This window comes from Melopsittacus undulatus, chromosome 8 (genome assembly GCF_012275295.1).
Source record: "Melopsittacus undulatus isolate bMelUnd1 chromosome 8, bMelUnd1.mat.Z, whole genome shotgun sequence".
NCBI classification, from domain to species: domain Eukaryota; kingdom Metazoa; phylum Chordata; class Aves; order Psittaciformes; family Psittaculidae; genus Melopsittacus; species Melopsittacus undulatus.
In genome coordinates, this window is record NC_047534.1 from 1,918,829 (window position 1) to 1,943,358 (window position 24,530).

Genomic DNA, 24,530 nt, shown 5'->3' on the forward strand with positions numbered 1-24,530 from the left:
AGCTCCCAGGCAGATCCCCACTGTGAGCAATGCCATTACAATGCCCACAATGGCACTGTGAGCAAGTGCCATTACCCCATACTAGCCCCAACACCTCCTTTGCAGAGGCAGAAAACCCTTATCTACCCAGCAGCAGGACCCATTCCTGCCTTCACTGTTTCCCACCCATCCCTGGAAGCCATCCCAGCGTGGGCTTGGGCAGGCAGGTCGGAGCCCAGGCCAGCCCCAGGGAGGTTGAGCAATGTGCATTGAGAGGCTGAGGCTGCACAGCTAAAACCACAGCCAGCCGCTCGGGATTCCTTGTCCTTCCTACGCACAGCAGCAATGGGCTCCATCCTGCAGCTCTTCCAGCCAAGCTCGAGGTTAGTGGCTGGATCGGACACGACCTGACATGGCTCAGACAAGCATGAGACAAACCAGAGCACCCCGGATCTCCTCCCTCATAAATGCTTATAATAAATGGTAACTCAAGGCAGAAGTAACCTCATAAACCTCCACACATCAGCTACCTGCTCCGCTAGAACCAGGAGCTGTTGAGTCTGCTTCTAATGGTGGTTTAATCACCTACTAGCCTGAAAGCATAGGATAGAGATCAAAATCCCACCACTAAAACGCTGTTATTTTAGGCACTGTGCCTTAACTGAGCAGCAACCTCTGGCTCTTATGTAGCAGCTTTACATAAAGGCCTGGAAGCACCATGGGGAAAGGTTTATCCCTACCTGATGTCACGGGAGACAGGACGTGGAAGATGCAGTTAACACGCACCAGGCAAGTGGCACCATCTCCAGCCCCACCAATAATGCAGCCTGTCCCCTTCCATAACAGGCACATGGCCCTGGGGACAGACACCACCTCCTGCAGGCATTAATCCTTCTGCTGAGCAAGGAATTCCAAGACAATACAGCACAGCATCATGCACCTTCCTCTTCCCTGCCCAGCCAGACCCTCTGCAGCTTCCCCACCTTCAGTTTCCCTGCAATTCAAGAGCTCTCCTAGAGGGATTATCACAGACTGGCCTAGATGGAAGGGACCTTAAATCTCATCCAGCTCCAACCCCTGCCACAGGCAGGGACCCCTTCCACTGGAGCAGCTGCTCCAAGCCCCTGTGTCCAACCTGGCCTTGAGCACTGCCAGGGATGGGGCAGCCACAGCTTCTCTGGGCACCCTGTGCCAGCGCCTCAGCACCCTCACAGGGAACAGCTTCTGCCTAAGAGCTCAGCTCAGTCTCCCCTCTCTTGGGCAGGTTCAAGCCATTCCCCTTGGCCTGTCCCTACAGGCCCTTGTCCCAAGCCCCTCTCCAGGTTCCTGCAGCCCCTTTAGGCACTGGAGCTGCTCTCAGGTCTCCCCTTAAGAAGCCTTCTCTTTGGGCATCACCCCCAAAAGAATAGGAAATCACAAGAGAGTTGCACTAAAAGCACCAACTGTTCTGAATCACAGCACGAGAGCCAAGGTACAGCAGAGATTTCAGCACTGGAAACCGGAGGGTGGAATTTACTTTGAAATCCTGACACTTATCTCTTTTGACTAACATAAAATATGTACCTTGGCTCACGCTCACTTCCTATAAATGACTGGGAAGAGGATGGCTTAACACTGCGGTTTCACCCAGCTTCCAGACGGAAAAGAAAGCCATGAGAAAATTATTGCTCTAGACTAAAAACAAATAAATGAATCCCATTTTTAAGGGTTTAAGGGAATATGGTGGATGCAGCGAGGAGGTGGTGGGAAGGATTTGGCTAGGTAGCATTCTCCTTAAATCACACAGGATAACATGAACCTGCAATACTCAAGTGCTGGAAAATAGGGGCATCCCACTACAGCAGTGATGAAGCACACGGGGCTCTGTGGGAGCTTTGCTCTCGGTGCAAAGATGCCCACAAATCCTATATAAAACAGATATTCCAGCTCCCGGTTGCCACAGGAAATTCCTGACAGTCAAACAAGATGCTCTGGGGACAGTAAGAAAACTCAGTAAGCATCTGAGATACAACCCAACACACAAGGCCAGGCTGGATGGGGCTTGGAGCAGCTGCTCCAGTGGAAGGGGTCCCTGCCCATGGCAGGGGTTGGAACTGGATGAGCTTTAAAGCCCCTTCCAACCTAAACCAGTCTGGGATCCTATAACTCAGCCCATTTGCTCACATTTAAATCCAGGGAGAGGCAAGGAAATGCAGTATCTCTAGTTGTTAATAACCTACAGATCTGATCTTCATTCAGCTTTGAGGTGCTGCAGAATTCCATGTTTTCACATGCACAAACACTTCTTGTTACGAGCCATGCAGCTGATACCTAAGTTTCTATACATTAAACCTCTCTGAGCTACCTCACCCTGCTTTTCCCATTCAAAACCAGCCCAACAAAAAGAGCTGCAGTGATTTCATAACACTGACTTGACTTTTCTGATGCAGAAATCCACTCAATCCAATGCATTCCCACAGTCTCCATTTCAAGGAACCAACATTTTAGGACAAAGGAACTTGAACAAGAAATCCACAGACGGCTCCATTCATGTGGGCAGTCACTTGTGCATCAATTCCTGCACAGACAGTGAGGAGTGACAGCTTGTGCCCTGCTCCAGGCACATCAAGGAGTCCAGCACTTAGAGGAAGATCAAACTCGACCTCTGGCTCTCACTCCATTCCCCAACGCCAGTATTTCTACCAGTCTTTAACTGTGGAGAGAACACAGCAAATGCTATTAACTTCAAAACCCAGTCTTGTGCTTCAAAAAGGGCCTTGTCAGCATAAAGACATCAACCTCTTTAGCATCAACCCTCAGCAGCATTGAGCAGTCACATAAATACCCTGCAGATGATAACTTAAGAGGTGGAAAACCAAAACCCTGCACCATTCCTCCTCCCAGCAAGGAAAAGGAGACAGTAATAGATGAGAACGTTCTGGACACGTGTCTTGAAACCAGCCCTTTATCCACGTCAATGGATTAATGCTGGGTTTTAATGCATGGCCAAAAAATAGTCAGTATCAGCTACAAACAGGCAGGAATACTACACTTCCAAAATGCCATTTCCAATGGTTGGTGCTCTCTCCACGTCTGCCTTTGAGCAGCTGGGATTCTACACAGACATTCAGGGTACAGCAGATCTGCTCTCCAAAGAGCTTCCTCAATCCCATGATTAAGAAAGACAGAAGATCTCAATCCTTCAACCTGACCCCAGCTGCAGTGCATTTCTGCTCATCAAACATTCCTCATGGAAAGCATCCAAAGCCTTGGACTCCTATTCAAACTTCCACACTCCAGATCAAATCCAGAATAAAGGAAGGACGAACGATACCCTGATATGAGTTGGAGTCCTTAAAAAGGGCTTATAATAACCTTCCTCTGAGCTCCACACACAACTTCCTTTTGCTGCACAGATGCCAAGCCCTGAGCCTTAATTCCTAGCTCTATCGTACACCCTCAGGAACACCCAACAAGACTCACCATCCTCAAGAAGAGCGCTGCTCCAAACCTGTACATTCAGAGCTGTAATCATCCTCTATAAATTACTGCCATAAAACTTCCATGTGATATATATCAGGTCAGCAAAAGGGCATTGGAATGGTTAACCAGCCATAGATAAATCAGAGACACGTTCAAAATGACAGTGTGGTTAATGGAAAATAAAGCAGCCAGCAGTTCCTTGGATGTCCTTCAGTTTATTATTGTTATTCAGGGGTTCTTCTGCACATCAAGGTTTATTTAACTTCAGAAAAAGAGGAAAATAAAAATAAGGCTTGTTCTCCCATGCCAGACCTGAACTTTGGATGGATGTGTGCCTTGAAGACAACGCTGCCCATCTCTCATCCTCCTCCCATCAAAAGCCTGGCGATAGCACAGGGAGTTTAAGCAGCGCCTTGCTGAGAAGTGTCAGCCTGTTGAAGCCAGCACTGTCATGGAGCTCATCCGTTGTTTTCACTGGATCCTCCCCAACTTGTCTTTCTTACTAAACATCAGGGAAACAACCCTCACTGTCTCCCATTTTTGAGGTGTATTGAGCTTCCTGCACTTCATTTCCAGGTCTGGGTCCTCCAGATCCAGATGTGCCTGAGCTGTCCTGACTCTGGGCATTTCTGACAATGGACAAATACTGCAGGGACAACCAAAGTGTCATTATCCACAGAATCATCACTGATCCACAGTGTCATTCCTTGTAGGCACTGGAGCTGCCCTCAGGTCTCCCCTTCTCTTGTCCAGGCTGCCCCAGCCCAGCTCTCTCAGCCTGGCTCCAGAGCAGGGATGCTCCAGCCCCTGCAGCAGCTCCATGGCCTCCTCTGGAATAGGAAATACCTCTGGAATTTAAGCTAAATCTCTCACAACAGACTCTCGCCTTCTTATTGTGGTCAACACTTTTCCAAATTATGGGAAACAAGGATCCAACTTCTCTGCTTTAAACCTAATCCTGGAGGAAATTTCATGTAACTTAATGCCAAGGGAGAGCCTTCACCAAGGAGCTGCTGCAAGTCACCAAATCCAACCGGCCTTTTCCTGCCTGCAAAACGCATTTCTGTTTGTTTCCTTTTGATGAGGGTTAGGACAAAAGTCAGTCCCAAGAGCTGTGGAGAAACAATTTGCTTAGGGAAAGGGTTTCCCAGTTTCTGCAAGACCAGCGTTCCCATTCCACCCACTTGCATTCCTGTATTAAGTGAAAATAGAATCACATCCGCAGGCTGCTCATCAGTTCCACAGGTCAACGTCCAGGCAATGTGGCAAACAGCTGAAACAAAGTCACTTGCATGGAAAGATGCTGTTTGAAGACGTGATGGGCTTGTTCCAGCACCACCATTTACACCCATCCTTGGTAAGAAGTATTTTATCCCTTGAACCCATTTGCATAATTGCCGCAATCAAAGGCGCTACTTTAGGGTAATAACTTTAATGGCAGATTTTTCCTTAAACACTCTTTCTAAGAGATACCTCCCAAGGTTGGTGCATCCATATGCTAGGGAAAATAAAGACAGGAGGTGACAGGGAATGTACGGTGTGGAGAGGGACCAACTGCTCTTTGGTTTGTGCTTTATGATGCTCAAAATGTGCCTCAGAACATAAAGCTTCATCACTTCATCAGCAATTATTTGGTACATTGGCAACTCCCTGTTTTATTTCTGATATTAAGTAATATAATCTGATATTAATTAATCATTTCTGATATTAATTCTGGTATTCACTGTCTGTAATCTTATTATGGGAGAATCTGGCATCCTCCTCACTCTTCCAAGGGACAGTCCATGTCTCGCTCTTCAGATTGCCTTCTCTGATTACGGGTTACAACAAAAGCCACAAAGCCTGACGAGTGCATTCAATACATACAGCAGTGATTCCCTGGGTAATGTATCATTAACTTAGGGATGAACCATTAACATGTGGACAGTTGTTTCCACAGCCAGGCAACAAAGCACATCCCCAGCAAAACCTTTAATGCAGCTTTCATGTTTTGTACTATTACATGCCTTCAGTTCAGTAGGAGTAGATATATACAGACAAGCTCCTGTACAAATATATATACATATATATATATACACACATATAGATATATATAAAAGAACTGGAAGACTCTTCTCCAAAAACCTTGTGGTATCCCAGAAAGCCTGGACAAGCAGCCAGGCACTTGGATAGGGAGGGAATACATACACAGTTGATAGTTACTCCGCACTTTTGGGGCATGGGGCTCACGACAGCAGTTTTCTTACCAAGTCAGAGCTCTGGCCTGCTTTACTTGGCTGCATGGAGACAAGAGCACAAGATCACAAAGATAATGGCTACAGGGCTTCAGTAGTGCTGTCAAGTTTATTTTAAGATGGGTAAAAACCACTGGCCCAGTTTTGAATATAAAACACAGACATAGGGCAAACAAACCAAGATCCAGCTGGAGGTTAGTGGCAGAAACCAGCTGGGATTTCCATCCAGCTCCTGCACATTATTCCAAGGTTTGTGTTCTCCAGATGACAGAATCCCAAATTGGTTTGGGTTCAAAGGGACCTTAAAGCTCATCCAGTTTCAACTCCTGCCACGGGCAGGGACCCCTTCCACTGGAGCAGCTGCTCCAAGCCCTGTGTCCAACCTGGCCTTGAGCACTGCCAGGGATGGGGCAGCCACAGCTTCTCTGGGCACCCTGTGCCAGCGCCTCAGCAATCTCACAGGGAAGAATTTCCTCCTAATGACTAATCTAAATCTCCTGTGTCAGCTTGAACCCATTCCCCCTTGCCCTATTCCTGCAGGCCAAAAGCCCCTCTTCCGGATTTCCCATTGGCCCCTTTAGGCACTGGGAGCTGCTCTGAAGTCTCCCCAGAGCCTCCTCTTCCCAGGCTGAACAACCCCAACTCAGGCTGTCAACACAGAAACCAGCTTCATTTCAAACCCCAGTGTGCTTCACCAGCACAGCTGCCTCACCAAGCCCATGCTGGGATGCTCCTCACAGGAAGCTTAACCAAGACCCCAGGAGCATCGTGGCTTTGTCCAAGGGGGCTCCATACCTTGTCCATAGGGCAGCTCCTTCCCCAAGCAGCATCAACACAGGACTTTGGGGCAACACTTCCACTTAATTGAGGTTCTCAAACCAGCCAGGCCTGACTGAAGGCATGTTGCCCTTTAACGCAGGTCTAATTACATTAAACCAAAATGCTTTCGTGAACATGGAGAAAGGCTGGGGAGAGAATGAGACAAGCTATAAATTAAAGCAAAGGATATGAATACCATGCAAGCTGCAGTGTTAGGGTTAACATGGGTCTGGAAACAGTTTAGAGCAAACCTGGTGTGGCTAAGGGCCAGCTCCGAGTTTAGTTGCTTTGGGCTAATCGTTTCCTTCAGGCAGGCTACTCCAGCACACTAATAGGTTTTAATAAAAACTTCCAATTGGGCCAGTAAACCCCTCATTAAGCTGTTTTTAAAGCATGAATTTAAGAGCGGCAAGGGTAAAAGGTCACAAGGAGTATTTAATTCAGAACGGCTGGCAAAAGGTGCTGTTGTGATTGAAAACACCAGAGTTCAAGTGTCCAGGGCCACATAAACATCCGACTCTGTCACTAGACCTGGTTAAGTGACAGCTTGAAAAATAGATTTAATAAGACAGAGAGAAAAGTTTCCCACTCTTACACCAGAAATAGGAGCAGCAGATCACAATATTAGCCAGGAACAGGGAACAGTTGGGCAGCAGTAGCTCCATCCCTCCCATGTCAGCATGGGAGGAGGATGAAGAAAGAGCAGCCTTTGGCCATCTGGGTGTTCAGCCCTGCAGAGATTCCCAAGGGCTCGTTGGGTCACTCATGCTACAGCTCCATCATCTGCTGTGAGCAGAACCAAGTGCTCCAGCAATAAGAGCAGCCTATGCTCCATGTCCTGCTGCTGGTATCTCCCCATATATCATCTGCACAGCAAGCTCCTGGAGTGACAAGTGCCACTGGCTGCTTGTGTGACACTTGGGTGCTGCTATGTGTAAAGCAAAGCTCTGCCACTGAATCCTCTTGTACTTGGGCAGTCTCAGCCCCACCACCAGTGCAGATGGTCTGTAGGAACCAGTGTGTGAGCCCAGACACCTCAGTTCACTTTTGGACCTGCACTAGTGAAGTTTGACCTCAGTCACTTCAACTTACCCTTGCTTCCTCCCATGACAGCCACGCTGCTCACCAGTACAGTGCAAACGTTCACTCACAGAGCAGAGACATCTCAATCTCAACAGCAAAAGCAAGAACCCATCTGTGCACTCTAACACTGCATTTTATGTCAATGCACATCTAAAATTCAAGATCCCTGAAGACCTCTTAAAAGAAAAGCCTCCTTGGAACAATTTGCAGTGAAGAGTGAGGGTTTAACAAGTGATGGAGAATTACACACACTCGGCTCTCAACTTTTATTCTACTTCTAATCAAAACACACTTCAGCTTAAATTCTAAGATAATAGATGCAATATAAAATTTGGGCGCAGGCAGGATAGGAACCAAATTATTTGCTTATTCCACGTTTACAGATAATGGGAAAGAAACAAGTTAAATTCAACCTTCAGTGATTGTCTTCTCTCCATACCAAAATTAAGAAGAAAATTTACTATAAAAGGGAGGAAAAAAAAGCTCTTCCTTTTAAAATAGGCTTCAATTCCAACCATAGAGTTGGCCTGCAAAGTGTGCAGGAGCAAGGCACGCTGGAACCATCCCCAAGGAAACATTTGCTTTGGCTCCAACAGGACACGTTTGTGCATCAGGAGTCAAATCAGATCAGCTGCTTCTCCATCCTCAATCCTGTTTAATGATCCCATAGATAGCCAACAAGTAAACAGATGCATTTCTGTCTTTTCTGCTGGGAATCCAAACTGCTGCTCCGAGAGGCATCCAATGGCCATGGAGGTGATGATGTGGAGTCAGGATCTCCCAGGACAGTTACGTCATTTTCCCACCTCACACCTGGAATTTTCCTCTCCAGAGGGATGTGACTGTCCATAGAACTCATGTGATCATTGCAGCTTCTCTGCAGCTCTGCTTAGCTCCCTGCTGCTATCTCATTTGACCAGTTTCTCAGGACAGACTCAGGGCCAGCAAACTGTCTTCTGAGTATCTGGGGCTACTTAACACAATCATAAGGCAGAACAGAAGAAAGAAGAAAAGAAAGCCTGTAAAAGAGCATCATCTTCTCAAAGCCTCTGCTAGAAGAGAGATAATAAATCACCATTAAATCAGGCTTCCACTGGGGTATCTCAGACAGAAGCATCATCAACTAGGAGAGCACATCCTTGCCCAGAAAGGGTCAGAAACAAGCCAGGCTGTCAACACCACAAATCTGCTGAAACAGCTCTGGTCTCATTCTGAGCCTGGAGGGAAATGTCCTTCATTTTAAAGGACAAAACACCAGGTTAATCTTGCTGGTTCCTTCCAGTCCCAGCACCACAGCTGCAACCATCGGAGAGAGGGAGACCTGCCATTGCTGGAGCTAATCCAGGACCAAAGCCAGCTGACTCGTGGTGGCACACACAGGTCACCAAGGCACCTAGACAGAGGATCCAACAGAGGGCCAGGGGGGAGATTTCAGCTTGGGATGAAGATGCCACAAAAGGTCACTTCTCTGGGAGCAGCCTGGCTGCTGGCCCTGAAGGTGTGCTCCACCGGAGAGGCAGCACATCCATCCATCCATCCATCCATCTCCCACAGCCTCAGCTCAGCTAGGAAAAAGCAAATCACTCTGGCCAATAAGCAGTCCCTCCAGAGCACAGACCACACTCAACAGCAGGAGCACTGCCCTGTCAAAAGCAGCAGGGAGGAGAAGGAGCCATCAAAGCTACCATCAAGGGACGTCACTTGCCTGAGCTGTGCCTATTCACAGGGAGAGACCCCATATAAACCCACCCCACACTTGCTGAAACGAACCACACCACATCTAAAGCCAAATTTACACCCAAATAACAATAAATAAAGCCGAGAAGTTATCAGAGCTCAGCTAATTTCAGCACAGCTCTAACCCCATCTGTAGGGCCAAGCACCGATTCACCCTTCAGAGATAAGAGTCCACCGTGGCCTGTGCTTTGCACTGTGCAAGCTCTTGCATGCCTGCTTCACAGCTGAAGTGAGGAGTGGTTTTAATAACTGTTACCTGACAGGAGTGAGAGCAAAGAGCAAAACCTGTGGCAATTCCGGCTGATCCCATTTGGCCTAACAGCTTGTTGTTATTTCCAGACTCTGGAGCTCTTTAAAATTCATAGGGACAGCCTGCAGTTTTAATAGAGGCTACCAAAATCCATGTTAAGATGCATCAAAAAGAGCACACTTCCTGGAGGGGAATAGGAAACAGTCAGCATTTACAAAGATCTCTCCAGGAATAATGCTTTTTTTAAAGCTCTTGCTTTGAAGTAGATGCTCCCAAAGAATAAGGCTTCCAGTGCTCAGCAATATTTAATGGACTTCTAGAGCAATGGATGACAATGTTGTTGTTTCAGCTATATTATAACAAAAATATTGTGGTTTTCCTGTATTCTAACAAAAGTAACTCAAGATTTACATCTCATTCATCTTATTCAGAAGTAGCCCTTAAGCCAAAAACAAGGGAGGGAGAGACCCTACTGCGTACAAAGGACTTCAGTAATCCTCATAGGGTGACTATCCACTTGGGACATAAAGAAAAGCCAACGAAAGATAAAACACTGCTTGCAAAAAGCAGCTTTCCTACAACCATCAGTGAGAGACTAACACACATACAGGAGATGAGCAGCTTGAGTTAAAACTAAGACAGGCATCCTCTCACTAACCCAACAGAAGTCTGTATTCATGCTGTATTAAAACACCCACATCCAGTGTGAAAGTATCATCTAAACCACAGAGGGGTGGAAACAAGTCTCCATACTCCTCTGCTTCTGCACTTGGTGAAGCACCATGTACAATAAACCAGCTCAATCACTTTAACCAATTACAACTATTGGTAAACAAGGAGGCAGATACAGGAAAATCATTGAATGGTTTGGGTTGGAAAAGACCTTAAAGCTCATCCAGTTTAAATCCCCTTGCCCTGGGCAGGGACACCTTCCCCTGCACCAAGGGAGAAAGGGAAGGATGCTCAGTCACTACTTTTGCAAGCCTCCACAATACACAGGCACAAATGGACTTTATCCTTGTGCCTTACATCAGAAAAACCACATTCTTCCCAGCAAATCAGACCACCACCAGCAGTTTTCCTGATATTTCCACAGAGAGGAACATATTCTACCAGGATTTCTAAGGTTCCAGTTAGATTCCAGCTATGGGTTGGAATACTTAATGCTGGAAAAGCCCCAAACTGTACAAAGCAAGAACCAACCTTCCAGACCTCCAAGGGAGTAATACCTGCACCTCACACTAGTGGCAAAGCAGATGATATGAGTAAAAGCTTCTTGATGTTCATACAAATCACCAATGGCAAGGGAACTGGAATTTGGGATGAACAGGTTCCTTCCCAAGGGATGTCCTTCAGACCCTGCTTTGCTTGGTTGCCTTATTTAACTATCCATCTTTAATGCCACCCTCCAAACAACACTGCTGTACTTACAGAACCCTTCCACCAAGTCTCCTTCAATCTCAATTTACAGCATTCACATCAGTTTTCCTTTCCTTAAGGGCATAGGGGCAGAAACATATCCAGTGAAAGGCAGAAAACAACCAAACATTTGACAGAGAAAGAGAGAGAAAGCAAGTTAATGTAAAGGCTACATACCCACAAATGCCTCAACACATTACTAGTGCAGATTTGTTCTCTTTTATTCACTTACCAAAGGAATACCTGCAAAACAAAGAAAAAGCAAACATAAATTAAAGTCTTGGCTGTGGAGCTGCAGAAACCTACAACTTGTGGTAGTTGTATTTCAAACTTCACCCATTTTGTTCCAAAACACATCTGTCAAGAGCACGGGAACAAGCCTGAACCACACAGTGTGCAACTTGCAGTACTAAATGGGAAATTGCTGCTACCTGGCAATGAAAGAAGAGAAAATTCCCTTGTTTCTGGGTAAATGAAGTTGTTATTTAGCACTCCAAGCAATTGGAGTTCCAGCCTTCTTTCAATACAGATGCTAACCCAGAAGAGCCCCACATCACAAAGGGCTGCTCTGACTTGAGACTCCTCTGAGCAAGAACTAGTTGTCAGAGCAGCTTCACCAGGTTCCACTGCAGTGCAATACATCCATGGTTTCCAGAGCATGTTAAGCACTTCCCAGGAAGAAGGCAACAACTGAAGCTGTTATAAACACAAAGTTAAGGCATACATCTGTGCTGCTGAGAAGCAACAATTTACTTCTCACTGGTGAACTGTCCATTGGGTTTTCATTCCCTGGTGAAGCCAGAGAAGTCTAGCACCATGCTATCTGCTAGTGAGTGCTATGTACTGGTGCTCACTGACACTCAGTGCCACAGGAAGATCCCTGATACACACTTACTGGAGTATTTTCATGTTAAGTTTTGCCCAAATCTACTACATCATTTAACTGGCCTTCCATTGAAATTACCTTTAGCTTAGCTACAACCAGTAGCTATAAACCACTGGACTACCAGTTCCAGTAACACATAAACCTCAAAGTTTAACAAGTTTTAAGATGCTGTTCTTCAACAGACAGCTTGTATTTACTCCCATTATGGCTTCAATCCCATATCACAGCCTTATTATTTTTATCTGCAGCATATTGCATTACATTAACCAAAACCACCCCAAAACAACCAGAACCCCAAACCAAAAACACCCCAGGCTTTTAAAGATTTGCTCTTATAGAAAACACCCCAAACACCCCGAATAGGTGTGCATGGAATTCAAATAGCTCTAAACTCCATCAATCTAAACACTTTACTACATATTTAACAACAACTTCATGTGGGGCTACTGATGGAGAGAGAGCAATAACTTTAAAATGCACAGTAAGTTTTAACTTGCTTAATAAAAGCAGCTCTTTATAAAGATATCTGTCATTAAGAGCAACCTAACTTTGCTGTGCTCCACCACACTTGTGGTGCAGTTAAACATAAACTTGTACGAATTATTCTTCTTTCTTGGCAGAAGTTAAGAACCCCCTGAGGCTCATTTAAAACACACACAGAGACAAACACAAAATGAGGAATTAATCAAATATTGTATTCTTCTGAACCACATTCAGTTTTCTGACGTGTGTCTGTTGCTGATTACATCAATCCCGGCTCCATAACTTGTCATGTGTTGACAGGCAGGCACTTGTGAATTTATTTCTCTGAAGAAGCCTGCGATACAAATGCCAAGGAAACCAAACCAAATGGCCCACTCCAAATACATAAAAGCAGCAGGGCTTCTTGTAGGGATTTCTGGGGGGGGATTTAATAGGTACAAACAGGCAGGTACCCAATTCCCGCAGACTTCAGGTTGTAGTTTGGAACCCAATTACCATTACTCCTTTTCAACACCCTCTTCCTTGCTTAAACAGAGTACTCAGAAGTGTTTATTAATAAAAACTGATGGGTTTCCTGCTCCCTGTTTTGGCATTTGGAATGTTACCAACAGATAATAGCAAGTGAAGACATGGGTTTGATTTTGAAGGTTTGGGGGGGGGTTGGCAAATTCCAACAGATCTGCACATCACCAATCTCAGAAATGTTGTCATTTCAAAGTATATTCCATTTGGATTGTCTAAATCTAATTAAAAGGTGATGTCACTTCTGTTTCCTGGTCAGAGGAACAATGTCGTTAGCTGCAGCTTGGCATTAGAGGCAAACTTCGTGTCACACTTCAAAAGACTCCAAGTATCAGCTGACAATCATAAACATCATTAAATACTTGGGTTAAACTGTTTTCACCACATTGTCATGCTGATTAATTCTAGCTCAAGTCTATTCCTGGAAAGCAAAAACTGATAGGAAAACACAGCTCAAACTACATTAAACACCATCACTGCTGATGAAAACACACTGCATCCATCACCAGTGCCCACGGTGGAGGCAGCAGGGAGAAGACAACACAGGTTTGAAGACATGGCTCTGCAAGAGCTTCCCATGCCACCACTGTGCAAACAGGGAGCTCCCAACCCAACCAAAACCACCCCCTTTTCTCTGTAACTTCATGGTTTTTCTGCCTGCAAAGCATGCAGGATGATGGTTTCTATTTGCTTAGGGCAGATCACCCAGACTTGCCCAACAAATTTACATTCCTTCCCCATAGCTGCACAGATAATTCAACACAAGTGTTGTCTGGGACAGGGATTCCTCTTGTAAGGCTGTAAAACAGGACAAAATCCTACATAAAATCTATCAGAAATAGCATTAGAACATAGAAAGGCACTCTTACCTTTACATCTCTTGGTGCTTACTAAGAAAATACATCTGTATTTATAACCCAAAACCCAGTTCTACCCATGGTTCACATCCCAGCAGTGCCCAACACTACAAGATCATAGAATAACAGAATAGTTTGGGTCGGAAGGGACCTTCCTTCCAACCAAATTGATTTCCACAGTCAGGATAATTCCCTGCTGCATCCCTAATCTGCAGCTGGTGTTAACAGCTTCTCTCACTGCTCTCCATGGAGAACATCCTCTATGGAAAGTGAACCCAGATGTCAACTTTCAACTCCGTTATGAATCTTATTCTCGAGGCTGCATAACTTGGGATGGGGGAAAAGGTATTTGGGTAGCACCAACATTTCAGTAACAGGGAAAGCTGGATGAGCTGCTTGCCATAAACCCAGGAACTGGATTAAGGGAGGAAAAAAAATGGGCTAATCCATGGAATTATTGAAAACATGGAAAATCCATGTGCCCCAACACAGGACTGACTCTGTGAGGATCACCTCTGACAGATGCCTGTCTAAGCAGCAATGGAAAACCCACCTCCCCCTCCAGGCATTCAGCCCAATGTTGGTTCCTCCATATGCACATTTAGAAGGCTTCTCCTCACATCTAACTTGTATCTTCCTTTCCACCATGCAAGCCAACATCGGCTTGTCCCATCCATGTGAAGACAGCAAACATGGAGAACAGCTTATTCCCATCCTCTCTGCTGCTTTCACACACTTCAAGATCTTTGTCTCCTTGCCCAGTTTGCATGGAATAGTTTGGACTGGAAGGGACCTTAAAGCTCATCCAGTTCCAACTCCCTGCCACGGGCTAGGATGCCTTCCACTGGAGCAGGTTGTTCCAAGCCCCATCCAACCTGGCCTTGAGCTTTCCTTTCTCTCAACTAATCACACTCATCTCCTTCAGCTTTTCACCACAACAGGCCACTTTCTTCCCTCTTCTCTGCCCAGCATGGAGCCAGACCCACTTCCAGCCCAATGTGACAACCAGACACAATATCCCCAGCTCCGAGATGTGCAAAACCTCAGCCACTGCTGCACTGCATGTGATGCTCCTAAAACTTACTGGTTTATGTGCCTGAAAGCTTGCTTGGTGAACCACAATATACCAACCAAATTAAACCTGTAAACACTTAGGACAAGAAAAAACCCATATTTTCCCTGTGTGTGTATAGATATGTACAGTACCTGGCACCTGGGATCCACTTCCTAAGAGCACTGCCTCAAAGAGAGAAGCCAGTTGGCAAACATCACTTCCAAGAGACTGGGAGTCCATCAAAATGAGATGACAGAATTAGTCGAGTGCACCATTAATTTCAGAACATCATTAACTTAAAAGTGTGGGGGGAAGAAACATTTCTGACAGCTGGTTTCAGTTGCTGCCAAGCCTTTAGCATCGCACAGCGGTCGCGGGGGGAGGAAATAAGCTAGAATGGGAGTAAATGAAACCACTCGTCTGGTTTCTGGATTCACTTTATTGTGGTCACAGATCTCTAAAAACTGGGATTCGGCGCTCTGTAATTACAACATCCACATTTAAATGGAAGGCACAGGGATAACATTAAGAAAAGAGAGTGCTCGAGGATGAGGTTTGCTCCTCGGTTTGCACATGGTGTTGGGAAAGGTGCCTGAGAAGAGCTGGAGCCAAGCAGGAGAGCAGGAATGGGACAGCTGCCCTCCTGGAGCATCACTGGGTGCTCACAGCCATGCCCCATCCTGCGGCTGCACAAGTGGCAGCAAACCATCAAAGCACTGTTTTAATTTACCCTTGCAAGGCAGGGAATCTGGATGGGATAAGAGACCAAATGTGAATTACCCAACTAAGCCCCAGCACTCACCAACTGCTCTACCCGTGCTCATTTCCAAAGCTAGAAATGATTATAAGCCCTGGCTTACGTGACTGTGGAATTATCCAGACTCAAAGTCTGCTTTGGTGAAATCCTTCCTGTGCCAAACCTGGATGCTGTAATGGCAGCCCTGAGAACCCTGCACTGTGCTGCTCCTTAAGCTGGATGGTGAGTCCAAGGCAGGAAAGGTGAGAACGGGAGCAGGCAGCAGGAAGGCGACTGCAGCAGCACCACAGCTTCTCTGCCCTGCTACAACCACACCAGGCTGCCAAAAATCACTGCATTTCCCTAGGCAGAATCAAACTGGAAATCCATATGCATGGCAATAGCAACAGACACTGATGGAAAATAAAGAGGTCAGTCCCACAGCAGCATTTCAGTGTGCATACATGGACAAGATGAGTTTTGCCACCCTGCTTTTTCAGCACCAGGAGCACAAAGGTTTGGGATTTCTGCTGCTGGCAGGTAAAATCCCAGGAAAACTGCATTTCTGTAATCCCATTCCTTAGAATGGAATGATTAAGAAAAGAACAATCACTTAGGTGCATTAATGAATTAATTGAGGGTTGCCCCCCTCAATTGCCAACCATTCTGCTGCCTGAGCATGATTCCCCATTAAAGGAAGAGGCCTGCAGCAAGGCTATGGAGTTTGGTGGAAGCATGGCCATTTCCTCTCCATGAAGTTCATAAAGACAGGAGTCATTCCAATGCAAGTTTCCACCTACTTTCCCAGGACAGCCTGTTTGTTCTGCAGTCACTTGCCTCCCCTTCTCCAGGAATAAACATCTGGATTAAGACTCTTAGGGAAACAGCAAACACAGATCCCACCATGCCTGGACTCTTCCCTAACCCCTGATTGATTTCCAGCTGTACCCATCACTCTATGAACATTATTTCCAACCACAGCTGTTTGAGAAGCTGGAGTTCAACAACATCAGGGTTGGACCAGAGTGGGTACGTGAAGCTATTTGGCAAGTTACAATTGAAAAGAAATCATGAAAACCCCTATTTTTCATTCTTTTCCTCAATCTTTCAGCTGTGCAATCAATACACAAGTCTGTATAGTGGCTACCGTTGGCAATGAGATGTGCCAGATAATAAGCAATTAAAATGTGTTTGTTTTAGTCTTGGGCAAAGCCTGTGGTGCATCACACACTGCACAGCCACACCACGAACCACACAACCTTCTGATCATCGCTTTGCTCTCATTGTTCTCATTGGCTGTGATTTGCAGGAGTGACTGGAAGCTAGAGACAGTCTGTGCAAAGGAAACAGTGCTGTGTTAACTGTCCACAGAATACACGCAGCTCCCCATGTGCCACTTCCATTACCACTGATGTTTGAACGTGGTCTTCTCATGATGTCGAGCTAGGAACAGGGGAAGCAGGTGAAAGAATATCACTATGGGCCTTTCACTGGCATTGCCAAGCTACCAAAGCATCACACGCTATGATGTTAAGTCATTTTGTCAGGCTTTCTGCAAAGCCAAGTAGCAGATGCACACCACTGCTCTTCTGTGCTGTCCTAGGACTGGACACAGGTAACAGGGATTGTTGGGATTAACATCATCAAAGGATGTGAACCAAGACTTGCAGGGCAATTATACAGCACACACTGAATAGATCAAACTGGCACTGGGGGGGGGAAGAAGTGCTGGTCAGCAATGGGATGCTCATGGGAGCATCAGGCAGCACACGAACACCCACCATGGTATGGACATAACCTGCACACACCTTAGGGGATGCCCAGCACAATGCTGTTTTGTGCTGTAGACAAAGAGATGATCTCTTCTACATATGGTGAATTAATTTTTATAGACCTCTGGCTATCTTACAGCAGACTTAAGATAGAAAAAAGATCTTCCAAAGCTGCTGTTATTAAGTGAAGCCACTACAGGAATCACAAATCAAAACACTGTGCAACCAATCAATGTAAAACACTCAAATTCCTCTCTAGTTCCCCTCTTTTTAAACTTATATATGTTCCTCCAAGTATTCACATTATTCTGATGGGATTTACCCTAGAGGCACTACTTGCTACAAACACAACAGCCCCAGCAGCAATGCTGCAGCTGCTCAGGAAGCCCCTACCCACCATTCTATTGAAGCCTCTTGTTTTTCATATCATGTTGCAATGGCAAGTTAGACTCGCCATGGGTCAGTTCTTCTCCAGTAATGCATTCACAGAAGCAAGAAAGCACCAGCCCAGAAGCAGCCCAAAACCCCACCAAAGCATCCCTTAACAGCCCTTAAAAGCTTTTGGCAGCTCTTCTACCAACAGTTCTTGCAGATTATCTCACATTTATAACATAGCTGGACCTGCCTTTCAGTCCACTCCATCCCACAGAACAATGCACAGGTTTTGGAGTACAAGTGGGCAGGAGCACACTCAAGCCTCCTTGGACCTCCTATGGCAACTGTGTTCTTTGCCCATTCAAAAACCCAGTCTAAATTAACAGCATACAACCCATTGCCACCTACATTTAACTGCCTCACCCAAGACAAGAATCTAAACCCCATCCTAAACTAACAGCATACAACCCATTGCCACCTGCACTTAACTGCTTAAATCAAGACGAGAAACCTCTGCAGAGCACACATTTACAGATCTTGGTGATGAAGGACCAAGCCACAGCATCACCCTCCTCCTGCCTGGCCATGCTGAACGCCAGGCGAGTGGATGGCAAAGGGCTGGCTCCTCTCCAGGGCTGCATCCAAACCCAACGCCAGCCTAGGGCAGAGAGGGGAAACACTAAATGATTCCTTTCTGGCATCAGCCATGATTATATTTTAATCTCTAACAAAAATATGGTTCTCATTAGCCTCATTAGTTCCCAGTTGTACTGCAAGGCAACAGTGTCACATGGTATTAATCTTTGTTTTCATTAATATGTCATATCAACTGCTCACAGCATTCTTTGAAACTGATCCGCTCCCTCTCTTCTGTGCGAGTAGGAAGTGCCAAAAAGCAGCTTCCTGGACAGGAAGGATGACCCCCTGAGATCCTTCCACTTTGGGTTTACGTTTCCAGAGATAATCTTTTCTTTCTGGGCAAAGAGGGAGGGGAGTCCGGAGTAAAAGGGATGTGAGGCTGCGATCCACAGTAACAAAGAAATTCCTGATGTTTATTGCCAAGGTCAGATACAGGAATAACATACTCTATGTTTGCTTGTTGTTGTTGTCATTGGGATATTTTGGAGAGCTGGAAAAATAAAGCCAGGTTGCAAAAAGGGTTCTTTGCAAAGCCCCTGGGCAAGCTTCAGATGGCTCCGATTTAGCATATGCATCAAGATGATATTTACTAATGGGATTCATCTAAAATCATAAATACTTGGTTTTTAAACACACTAAATTGTATACAGGATGCAGGCACATTCATTCCTGCTTGCATTTCAAACCTTCCTATCTGTAAAGCTGATAACAATTAAGTCCTACAGTCCCTCAGTACAAGCTTGTATTACTTCCAAACAGGCAACTACAGCAGGATAGAGACTTGCCAAGGTCACACAGTTAAACACAACCTGACACATCCATTCCTGCCCGTACAGTGAGATCTCTGAGAGCTTCCCCAGTGACCCAAGCATACTGATGAAACCCAGGGCACACAAGTTCCTATTCCCTACTTGCACAGCTCCCAATCTTTCCATATCCGCTTTCTCAGGGGCAGAAAAAGTCTTACTGAATTACCCATGCCTCTTAACAAAACCTGCACTGACTCAAATGCATCCCTGTGGTTATGTTCATTCACCCTTGATCTGGCTCAGGTCTGCTGGAAGCCCAAAGGATGAGTCTTCCATTTCTGTCTGCATGTCAGGCTAGGACTCTTCTAGTCATAAAATGAGTATCTCCATAAATTAGTATCTCCATAAGTGCTGTGCCCTTCTCATAAATGGCTCACAATCCAGTACACTTAAAACCAGGAATGATGTGTTGCTAAATCCAGCCCACCTTTCACACACTGGCTGTTTTACAAGCTGGAATGAGGAGCTCAGAAGAGATCTGTTTCTAACCTTTACTGGGTAGGATGACACGAGACAAAACCCTGGGTGCTTTAGACTGAAACCCCAAAGCTGTAGAATGCAAGAGGAAAGGAAGTGGGGAAGAGGTCCATTTAATGGCTACTAATGCTCTCCTGGAGAGTGAAAACACAGCCTGAGCATCTCATCAGCCCCCCAGCATTTAATGGGGCTCAGCCTGAACCAGTCACCAGTTCATCCTCTAGCACACAGACTGATTAAAGTCCTGCATAGGTCAAGTGCTTTTTAATGAGACATCTAAACCACAAAACCTCCACGACATACAAGTCCCTCTTCTTTCTCTCTTGTAAATGAACTTCTGAGGGCTGTAATTTAATTGCAATTACATTACATGCCTTGGAGACATGCTTGCATGACCCACAGTATATCTGTCCCTTCACTAAGTCTTAAATATTAAAGTTAAAAGCTATTAACATTATGTCCAATCAGATAAATATGAAGAAACACAAGGCATTTGGGGCCAGAAAGACAATCACATCCTCTCCTCTGAGCTTTAGAGAAGGGCTGGTGCATCTTGGAAACCACCCTGGCCATGTGGAATTGGAAAGGCACAGCCTGAACAGCTGTTGCTCACAGTCTCTGGGGTTAAGCACCAATCAACTTCATATTCCTTGCAGAAAAAAAGCTATGCTGCTTACTCTTATTTTACCCTAAATAACTGTTAGCAGTAGCTACAAGCAACATTTTCCACAAGGGAAGAACACACTGAAAAGAACGCTGTAGCCACCTCATACTATAACATTTTATTTATTGGCTTGTTTAACCTATTCCCTTGAGCTCTTGTAACTCTACCAGAATCTTAGTCATGAAAGGCAAAAAGAAAAGGCAATAGGATTTAAACCCTTCCAATTTGAGCTTTTGTATCAAGTGTCTTTCCAAACTGTACTCTTGAACAGTGGGCAATGTAAAATGAACCAGCACAATAACCAAGGGGAAAGGAAGGGCTTTCAGATGACATTTGAAAATGCCGGGGGGAGATGGCTCTGTGAGGAAACAACAGAAGAAGAAACAGGAGATCAAGTGGCAGAATAGCTGAAAAGTTTGTTTATATAAGAAAATGTAATAGCTCTCTGGAGACACCTTACTGGGGATAAAAGTGATTCTAGTCCAGAATTACAAATTCACTTTAGAAAGGCATTAGTTATTCTGGTTCAAAAGTGATTTAAGCTCTGCTGGAGCACCTTTCCCAGAGAGCCTCTGCTGCTCATGGTCCACCTCTGCAGACATGAGCCCCAATAGCACAAAATAAAACCACAAATGGAGGTTTCATGAGGTCACCTGCAACAAGGGCTTTTATAGTAAGGGGGCAGCTTTCCCCATTCTTGTTTCAATGTCCCACAATCCATTATATTCATATTCAGGAGGGAGGAAGTGGCGAGAAAGGCAAAGCCATTTGTATCAGACCTGTGGAGCTGTGCTGTTCTTCCAGTGACTGAACCTGGACAAGCAGGATTTGCAGCCTGCAAAATGGACCCTGAAGCATGAGGGATTCCCACAAAACCCTTTTAAGCATCTTTAGCTTGCTTAAGTAGCTCTATTATACTCAAACTGGGACCACTTTTTACTATTATCCTACTGAATTTAGGCATGGCCTGAAGAAAGGGCAGTAAAAATCAAGTCTAAAATGAACACAATGATTGATGACTTCACCCAGCCTATGGGTCAGACATTAAATATGCTTTTGCACCGACAAGTTTTTAGATTCTTGACTGTCTTCTACTTCAAAAGGAAAAGAGGAAAGAAAAAAGTCCAGTATTTTATAACACATTGAGCATCTGAGGCAAGCATGGCACTATTCTATGCATGCCCCATGACCCAGAGGTTTCATCTGAGCACATCCCAAATATCACAGCTATTTTGGGAACAGAGTACCCAGAATTGCAAAACCTCCCTGGTGCATTCCACTTCCAAATTCAGCAAAGGCAATCTCAGCCCCACACTTTACAGGTATCAAAGTTAATACCATTCCCTGAACTGGCCTAGTTTTGAGGACCACCAAAGTGCATCTTGTATCAAACGCTTCACCTGCACTTTGGCAGAGCCAATAGTAAACTGGCAAAGTCAAGAATTCAGGCCAACATCCTGGCCTCAGTTCTCAGGTTGCCAAAGTAATGCTTATCCCACAAAATCCATTGCAAACAGCTCACATCCTGTTCCAGAAGCAGCTTTCCTGAGGGTTCTAACACCCTCAAAGCCCTTCAGCCGGTCCTGTGCTGGCTGTCCCAGCAGGCTCAGCTGTCCCCAGGCACACAGTGTATTCCCCAGCTCCCAGGTGGAGGCCGGCAGCGCTGGGGCAGGCAGACAATGTGTCTTGCCCTTCAAAGGAGACAGTTTGCTCTTCTAAAGCTTCCTCTGAGCCTGAGCCCAAGCCAGCTGGACAGCAGTTGAAAGACTCCTTGAGCAGCACCCGGTATCTGGAGACTCCAGCCCAAAACAAATAGAAGCATTTAAAATTAAAATAGAAGAAGAAAAGGCGATAAAAGGAAGAAATTGTTCCTCACTGGCCTCAAGAAGAGAGCTCTATTCCTCCTTATCACTCCGTATCTTCCTTCAGCTGGCTTCCTGGGCATCTACTGCAAAGGATTTAGCTGGATTGGGTCTGCCCACGGGTCCATGCCTGGCCCAGAAGCGCCGGTTTGTGGGAATCCTGTGCCTGCCAAGCTGAAGAGGAACATTTAAAGACAGACCATAGGATAACTCCAAAACAGTGTGTCCACAGGAGGGATTTCTTCCTCATTTTGGATGCCTTTTTGCTGAGTTACCTCATAACCCTGAGGGGATGCCTGATAACATTGTCCTTTGCTCCTTCACAAGATCTGCAGTCTTCAGCAGGTGCTTTGGAGAAGAATGGGAACTCATCAAAACCTCTCAATCTGCCCAAATTTGTAAGACAACATTAATGGATCACCTAAACCCACCTACAACCGGTGTGAAAAGGGAGCTTTAAAGACAACCTTAGCTTTAAGGCCAATGCTGCCACCCACCCATGATCAGCATCAGAATTCAGATCTCAGCTCATCCCTTGCGGCACCACAATTCCCTGAAGGATGGAGAGAAATCAGTTAATTCCCCCTTTACTCTTTCCCCATGTTTACCTGCGCTGTGAGCACCCAGGGAAGTGAAAGTCACACTGTATGCACAATAATAATATGATTTTGATCACCCAGTGACCCATTTCAGAGGATCTAATGAAAACTGTAACCGCAGCTGAATGAATTGTTCTGCTGGGTTGCTTTGATTCTTCTCCCCCACCCCTTTACAAGAACTTAATTTCCTGTTGAATATATCTGATGCCACAATTATGAAGAGATGAAGCTGAGGCAATGCCTCCTATCCCCTCCCCTTTTCTCCTACCCTTCCCCAGAAGAACTGGACCCATTCCCTTAAGCTGTTGCTCTGCATCAGAAGTAACCTGCCTGTGCCAGAGTAAATTTGAAACTCCAAATCTAAAGCAGCAAAGGAAGCAAAAAAATACAGCCTTATCTCCACATCAAGAGTCAGTTCCTTTCAACCATAGCATCCACAGAAGGCAAACTCTGGGCTCCACTTGCATTCCTGCTGGCCAGATCATTGTCTTCAGAGCTGCAAAGTGACCTAACACTTGGCCACAAGCTCCTAACCCTGCTCAGGAAGAGGCGTTTGGACATGGTCTGCTGGACACTGGTGGTGCTTTGGTGTGGTAGAGGAAAAGGACTCCCCTTTCCATTCCCTGCCCTTTGCCTCTCCCTTAAGGAGTGGAGACATGAGAAAACAACCACTGAGTTCAATGGGCACAAGTGGATTTCCTTTGGCAATACCCCAAGAGTTCTGAAGGGCTGTCACCCCTCCATCACCATCACACCTCTTGCCTTCAGTCTGCCTGTACCAGGGAAAGCAACTGGGAGCAGAAGAACCAGCACCAACCAAGATTGCCCAATAACACACAGAGAGAACACATTCCAGCCAGTTTTGGGTTTTTAACTCAAAACTGTAATGACCTTATAGCACCACTGCAGCCTCAGCACTGGTACACTGAGCACAACAGAGTGCCTTGTGGGCACTAGCAAAGCAAGGCTGTCATGCTGATGTCTTAACTAGCCAGCTACTTCAGGAGCAAGCCACATCAAACCTTCAGCCTCAGGAGTCACTGCAGGTCCAGCTCTCAGCTACCAAACCTTTGCAACCTGAAGTGGGGGTTGTTGTGGGCTTTTCCCCCCCCACACCTACAAAGAGGGAAGAAGGACACATCCAGATGTTGCTGCTACTATGACAAAGGCTCCTGTATCTCTGGAAACGAGAGCAGGATGATACTTGAATTCTTGCCCTGTAACATAAAACATCTACAAAAATAGACAAATTTGGAATAACTTGGAAATGGGCAACAGAAAACTATCCACCAAGTTATTTTTCAAGCTTTGTGGCTTTCTTTCACAGTCTTAAGTTCATGCTGAGTTAAGAACTCAGAGAATAGAGCTTTTCAGAAAACTGTTATCCTTCACCCACTTACATACCATTTGGAGTAGGATAGGAATGAATGGGACAGGACAAGGCTCAGGGCTGCACAAGCACGTGCAAAGCCTTAATGTTATCATTCACTGAGCCCATCCAATGGCTCATCCATGACAGGGAAAGTCTTCTGTTGTGTGTTCTAGAGCCAGAAGATGGGAGAGAAACCATCCCAGTGGCACAGCTGTGCCATGTCCACAGCTTAACCACCTCTTCATAGCAAAGCCTTTCACCCTTCCAAAGTTACCACATCACCTCTGCTACAGGCAGAGAGGTACCTGAAGAAATGAACTAATGAAATTAGGGGGTTCGACAGGCCCATCCTCTTTTAACCAACATATCTGGGGACTTCACAAGTGTGAGGACCACCTAAGGCCTTTCCTTTTGCACCACTGCCCTTCCCTGCAGCAAGG

General features: G+C 45.7%; 1 protein-coding gene across 2 annotated transcripts in view; it reads right to left on the bottom strand.

Moving 5' to 3' along the window:
* LMF1 (lipase maturation factor 1) overlaps window positions 1-24,530 on the bottom strand; it is a 182,816-nt gene that overhangs the window by 147,189 nt on the left and 11,097 nt on the right. For both annotated transcript variants that reach the window (XM_034065788.1, XM_034065789.1), the window contains one exon: window positions 11,216-11,226. In XM_034065788.1, coding sequence (XP_033921679.1) covers window positions 11,216-11,226 — 11 coding nt within the window. The remainder of the gene's footprint in view (window positions 1-11,215; window positions 11,227-24,530) is intronic.